The sequence below is a fragment of the Mytilus trossulus genome, chromosome 3 (assembly GCF_036588685.1).
Source record: "Mytilus trossulus isolate FHL-02 chromosome 3, PNRI_Mtr1.1.1.hap1, whole genome shotgun sequence".
Classification (NCBI taxonomy): domain Eukaryota; kingdom Metazoa; phylum Mollusca; class Bivalvia; order Mytilida; family Mytilidae; genus Mytilus; species Mytilus trossulus.
The window spans coordinates 13,140,754-13,148,171 of NC_086375.1; the positions used below are offsets into that span (position 1 = coordinate 13,140,754).

At 33.8% G+C, this 7,418-nt stretch overlaps 1 protein-coding gene across 1 annotated transcript in view; it reads left to right on the plus strand.

Moving 5' to 3' along the window:
• The window catches only part of LOC134710178 (uncharacterized), a 35,769-nt gene extending 31,088 nt beyond the window's left edge, over positions 1 to 4,681 (plus strand). Inside the window, exon 5 of the mRNA XM_063570402.1 lies at positions 1,082 to 4,681. Within this exon, the coding sequence (XP_063426472.1) occupies positions 1,082 to 3,327 (2,246 nt within the window). The 3' untranslated portion in view covers positions 3,328 to 4,681. The remainder of the gene's footprint in view (positions 1 to 1,081) is intronic.
• The last annotated feature ends 2,737 nt before the right edge of the window (positions 4,682 to 7,418 follow it).

A 7,418-nucleotide genomic window follows, 5' to 3' on the forward strand; every position in this document is an offset into this window, starting at 1 on the left:
TTGATTTACCTAGTATGACTTGAAATCTAACAACATGGTTAGATTCAGAATACACATCTTTACTCACAAAACATTTGGCTACCAATTCTCTGATTTGAATTTTCCTGGAGTTTGTTATTTTTTTAAATTCACTTTTTGCTATTTATATGGATATTTGGCCCCATTTTGAATTTGTCAACATTGGGGTTCAAAGATTCCAAAATTTAGCTTTATTTGATTTCATCAAAAACTGAATTGTTGCTGCTCTATGGTATGCTGAATCCTATTGTGCATCTTGATTTTTTTATTTAGAGCCCTGTTTTCAAGTTAGTCCATATTATGTTAGAAGGGTCCGAAAATAAAGTTGATTTCAACTTAAATTCAATTTTTGGCCTTATTTTAATATGCTGAATATAACCATGTTGTCAGATTTCGGATACAAAATAATACTAAGATCATTAAATGTCCCATTTCAAATTTTGTAGAGTTTTGATAACACTCACTTTGTTACAGAAACCTAGATCATGTCAAAAATGTTATCACAATCCAAATTTAGACAGCATCAAACTTGAATATTGTGTCCAAACTTCTCGAATGTTCAGGGTTTGACCTCTGCTGACTCATCAGACTGTGCTGAGCGAAGCATTTTATTTCTTTTAGAGTACAAACACAATTGTTGATGTGAAAATATATCTGTTTATGTTTAAAGATGATGAAACAACTCAAATAATTTTAAGGTAAATGTGTAATACAGATTTTTAATTTATATTCAGGGTCCATACACCAAAAAATGTAAAACCTACACCGTAGGAAATTAGACTATTAACCGGGGTTTGTCATAACATGAACAACATGACAGGAGCCACATGTGGAGCAGGATTTGCTCACCTTTCCCCAGCACCTGCGATCGACCCAAGATTTTTGTGGGGTTCGTGTTGCTTAGTCTTTGCTTTTCTATGTTGTGACAGGTGTACTAGTATTTGTATGTGTGTCTTTTTATTTTTAGTCCTGTCATTTTCAGTTTATTTTTTATCTATTAGTTTGACTGAACCTCTGGTATCTTTCGCCCTTCTTTTAAAATATTCCTTAATGTATATTTCAGAAAGAACTAAAGAAACACTGAAATCCTGGAAGGACAATGATGATAAGATGTTTATAACCACAAGAGCTGCCCAAAAAGTACTTAAATCAATAAAGGAAAACAGTTGTGTTACTATAACTGCTAGTTCTGGTGTAGGAAAAACAGTCACTCTCCGACATGTAGCTTTACAAATGGCAGAAGAAGAGTATGATGTTCTTCTGGTGACAGATCCAGGCGACATTGTCAAGTTTAACAATACAAATAAGAAAACATTGTTTGTTGTTGATGATTTATGCGGAAATTTTTCTGTTAACCAGAGTGACATTAAAAGTTGGGAACCAGTCATTGAAGAGATAAACCAAATGCTTGAAAAACATCAAACCAAAATATTAGCAGCATGTCGGTTACAAGTGTATCAGGATGAGAAGTTTGAATCGTTATCAATTTTCACCAAATCGTGTGTTTGTAACATGTTATCAGAGAACATGTGTTTGTCAAAAAGTGAAAAACAGTCAATTGCAGAATTATATCTGAAAACAGAAGCCTCAGCTATTACTGACTATTACAACTTATATGATTGTTTCCCTCTTTTATGTAAACTGTACCATGATAATCCTAATTTTAATGTTACAAAATTCTTTCGAAAACCTTTTTCAGTTTATGAAGCGGAGATTGAAAAGCTCCATAAAAAAGGACATAACACTAAATACTGTGCTTTGGCTTTATGCGTGATATTTAACAACAAATTAAAAGATGAAATGTTGACAGAAGAGGTAAATGAAGAAACAAAGATTATCTTTGAGAACACATTTGAGGCATGTAGATTAGACAGGGGAACATCAAGATTTGTATTACTGGATGAACTAAACTCGCTGAAAGATACATTCATCAAGAAATCAAAAAACATATACAAGATCATACATGATAAAATATTTGACTTTCTAACTTACTACTTTGGACAAAAAATAATTACTTGCTTGATAAAAAATGCAAACAGTGGTTTGATCAAGGAGAGATTTTCACTCGAAAAAACAGATTGCTTGGATGAGTTTATTACTGTCATACCTCAAAAGTATCATCATTCATATATCCAGAGAATGATCAGTGATTGGTCAAATGGAAAAATTCAAGATGTATTTAATAACATAAATATGCAAATGTCTAATTTCAGACAGCAATTTCTTATTCATTTGTATAAACTTGATAAATTTCACCAAAGACAGCTTGCACACATCTGTAATAAACCCAAACACAGGGAAAGCATTGATGATGAAAATTATAATGATGATGATGAGGAGGAGGAGGAGGAGAAAGAGGAGGATGATGATGAGGATGACGATAATGATAATGATGAGGATGATAGTGTTCTTTTGAAATGTTGTGTTATTGGTGATATTGATTTGGTTCGATGGTGTTTTAAACTTGGTGTGGATGTCAACAAACGTAATTTTTATGGCGTGTCATCCTTAATGAAGGCGTGTGAACATGGTCACACAGAAATAGTAAAGATGTTGTTGGACAGAGGAGCAGACTGTAATACATGTGACTGGTATGGTGAATCACCCGTAACGATGTCTTGTGAACATGGTCATACAGAAGTTGTAAAGATCTTATTAGACAGAGGTGCAGCCTATGATAATTGTGACATGTGTGGACAGTCACCGGTAATGATGTCTTGTAAACATGGACATACAGAAGTAGTAAAGATGTTGTTAGACAGAAGGGTAGACTTGAATAAATGTGACGAACGTGGACAGTCACCTCTAATGATGGCTTGTGCACATGGTCATAAAGAAATAGTAAAGATGTTGTTAGACAGAGGGGCAGAGTGTGATGAGTGTGACCTTTATGGTGAATCACCTTTAATGATGTCTTGTAAACATGATAAGACAGAAATAATAGAGTTGTTGTTGAATAGAGGAGTAGACTGTAATAGGTGTGACAGATGTGGACAGTCACCTCTAATGATAGCATGTGCACATGGTCATACAGAAATAGTAAAGATGTTGCTAGACAGAGGAGCAGACTTTAATACATTTGACGAACGTGGACAGTCACCTCTAATGATATCTTGTGCTCATGGTCATACAGAAATAGTAAAGATGTTGTTGGACAGAGGGGCAGAATACGATAAATGTGACAAATTAGGTCATTCATCTGTTATGAAGGCTTGCACACAAGGCCATACCGAAATAGTAAAGTTGTTATTAGATAGAGGAGCAGACTACAATAGATGTGATGACCAGTCAGCTTTAATTAATGAATAATGTAAATTTATAGTTTATATCAATGATTAATTTTGAAATTTAAAATTAACATTCCGGTTGGGTGTTAGCCAAGGATCTGTGTTCAAGGCCGTTCTTCGACCTATAATTGTTAGTATAGTAATTCGTCTTATTGGCACTCTTACCACATTTTTATATTTCTAATTACCAAGGAAGAAGCAAAAAGGTAATGCCAGAACTGTTATATATTGAAATCATCGTGATAATACTGAGGTATAAATCCATCTGTGTTGTTATAATGAACACAGAAGACTACAAACAAAAAGCTGAAGTGCCGAAAGTAACATGTCCTAGAAAGCAAATCTTAAATTGCATATTAAGAACAATCATCTATAAGAACAATTATTAATGGACGGAATCATTCTACAGAAAAGATAGATGAAGTAGTAAACAATGAGCTTTCGATTTAATTTCGAAACTTGTGTGCAGCTATATTAAAAACACAACTGATGTTTTAAACAAATTAAATGAAATTCAACAGCCATTAATTACTAGAGAACACAATAATGTTTTGTTTAGATGTAACTAAGTTGTATCCAAGTGTACCAGGAAAAGAAGCATGATAAGCATGTAAAATGCATTAGAAAATCGATCTTATAAATCAAGCACAACTGAAGATGTTCTTCAAATGATGAACCTAGAAACTAATGATTTCAGCATGATAAGAAAGACTTTCTTCAAATCGAAGGAACAGCTATCAGTTTTCATCAGGTCATGGATTATGATTGTACTTACCTCGCACAATGTGAAGAATAATAATTTCAAAAGAGTTATCTACAGCTGTATGCATACTGGAAATATGTTGATAACATCTAGGGAAAATTGGAACACGGTTTAGAAGACTTTTAAAATAAGATTTTATAAATTGTCAAATAGTTTACATGTAGTGAATTCAAACTGAAATTCGTTATTCAACTGAAAAAAAACCTCAAATTTCTAGATGTTATAATCCACAGATAAGCCATTTGAATACTCTCAAAAATATTGTATAATTGTCTTTCTGAAATTGGGATCAATAAGAAGGTTTATATAGGCATTTACAGACTATTCTATAGGGAACCATTTGGATGACATATTTTACATGGATCGGGTCAGGGTTAAAGGACAGGATAGATATTTTAAGAAACATTATAAAGTGTAGAGATATTTGTTTACCAAACTATTCTCATATTATAAATCATTTAGGTTCTAATAATTTAGTTAATATAACTCAGTGTGACAAAACTTTTGTTGATTAGAGCATATATATGGAATTAATTGTTACTTACAAATCGTATTCATTGTTGTTGTTATTGGTTTTGGTAGGGGGCTTACTTATGTAGAAATTCCGCCTTAAAGTCATAAGAAACGAGTGACCGGTGAAAAATTATGTTCTTCCAATTCTTGAACCAATGCATACACACATCATAAACTTAGTCTTCTGTGCACGAATTTGTCATTTTTTTCTTGTAAATTTCGTATAATCGTCAATTTTTTTTTCAATCGGTCAGTGTTGTTGTGAAAATATGGCAGGTAATTAAAGTTCGTGTTTTGAAGCCGAAGTTTAACGATGGTCACCTGTTTGTCAACAATCGACAAAAAATAAACAAAAAAGCATGGAAAGAGAGCACGTGTTTAACATGTGTATTCAGATAATAGTTTATTTTAAGGACATCCATGCGTATTGTGATCACCGGAGTTTTACGAGATGGGTTACACTGAGGTCACTTTGCATACGGAAAATATGTCGGGGGAATTGGTTGCTGGAAGCAAGCAATTAAAATAAAGTAAACTTCTTCTAAAAATGAATAAATTAAAGAATTTTCGTCAGAAAAAAGTATATGTACATAAGTTTTATAATGAAAACTATCCATTGAGTTATAAAAAACATATGCATTATTTTTTTTGATTTGAGGTTTCTTATGACTTTAAATTCATATAACATAAATATTATGTATATATACTTTCAGTCTTTAATTTTTTTTAGTATTACGTTTTGGCGAGTAATAATATGAAACTTTGTCGAACATGGTTGACTGATTTAATAGGAAGTATATATATATGTGAGCAGAGCAGGGACGTATATAGAATATATAAGTCTATATAAGTCCTTGATGTGAGAGACAAAAAAAACCACACATATCAGAAGGTACATGTAATAGGAAAATGAGCATATGAAAGTCCCTAATGAAGTGCACATTATTAATTGAAAGGTATCATAAAATTGTTTAGAAAATTTATCTGGTTGTTCACATTTGTGTCGTCTGTGATATACTTATATATAAAAAAAGTACATTAAGAAACCTGTAACAAGACATGTGCTAGTTAAATGCTACCAATGTAAGGACGTCTCCCTCGATTGATGTAGCAAATAAAGAATCATTAAGAAAGGATTGGTTGTAGTTTTTCCTTTTCCATAATGGTAAGTTGCGTCACTTTTTTCCAAATAAATTTCCTGAGACATACCGATATTTAGTGATTCCTCATTCCCTGACAAGAAAAACCCAATTCTGCCATTGAACGAGAAATCATCTCTTGCTACGCCCTTAATCGCCATTTATATATATAAATATATATACAGCTCTTCTAAACATCAACCCAACAATGTTAGATCTGTAAATTTGCTTTCGCAAATTATTGGTTCTTCCCTCCCCGGGATTCGAACCCATGATACTGTGATATCGTGACACCAAATCGCCTGCACTGCAGCCGTCCCGCTAGACCACACGACCACCTGGGCTCTACAATAATATATCTTTCGCTGGCCATGTGTGACCTTTCCTTGTCAGTTTTAATCTAGCGGCGTACTTCAGCTCATGATATATAAGGCATGAAGATGTTATTGTTACAGATCAGCTAAATTATCTATTTTAAAGGCTCCTACAAATGAATGTAAGATACAGTAACAGAAAATAATTATATTTATAAGTACGTCTGAGTCATTGACAACTCTACAACAGATGTATCCATCGGATCGCCATCAATGATGGTGATACATGGCTGTGTACATAATGTATATACAACTCGTCTAAACATCAACCCAACAATGTGAGATCTGTAAATTTGCTTTCGCAAATTAATGGTTCTTTCCTCGCCGGGATTCGAACCCATGCAACTGTGATATCGTGACACCAAAACGCCTGCACTGCAGCCGTCCCACTAGACCACACGACCACCTGGGCTCTACAATTATAGAGCTTTCGCTGGCCATGTGTTGCCTTTCCTCGTCAGTTTTAATCTAACGGCGTACTACAGTACATGATATATATATATATATATATATATATATATATAACTGACGTGAAAAGGTGATACATGCCCACCGAAAGCTCTTTTTTTGAGAGCCCAGGTGGTCGTGTGGTCTAGCGGGACGGCTGCAGTGCAGGCGATTTGGTGTCACGATATCACAGTAGCATGGGTTCGAATCCCGGCGAGGGAAGAACCAAAAATTTGCGAAAGCAAATTTACAGATCTAACATATATATATATATATACGTAACTTTACGTAATTTTTTCTTATACATATATATATATACTGAGTGCCAATGAAAACGCAACACTTTTGTTTTTCAAAAAAATCTTATAATTTTTATTTTACTTATATTAGAACTTTGTACAGTTCGTTTAAAATGACTTTTAATACAATTGACGACAACTTTACGGTTGAGTGATTTTTGGAACAAATGCGAAGTAAGGGTTATTTTGAACGGTAATAAACCGAGTTCACCGCTTTTCAACATACGCACCATTTTAACGATTTTGTCATTTAAAGCTTGGCTAATGTCATGAATTTTCCCGCCCTTATTGTAAGGAAACTGCAATAAACATCTGAGTAAATGCCAGGACCTTCTGACAACCAGCGACATGCAGTTTGGGGCATGATCCAATGAAGCCTTTCACTGCATACAATTACGAGAAGACTGAAGTTGTAGCCTCTACAATAACCCAAATCATCCACAAATTCAACCAAAATGGATCATTTAATAATAAGCGACATCCCGGGGTACAAAAAGCATGAAACGCTCAACCAGACCGATACATTTGGTCTTAAACATTTTCGATATTGACCTTGATGGGTGTACAAAGGTCACAAG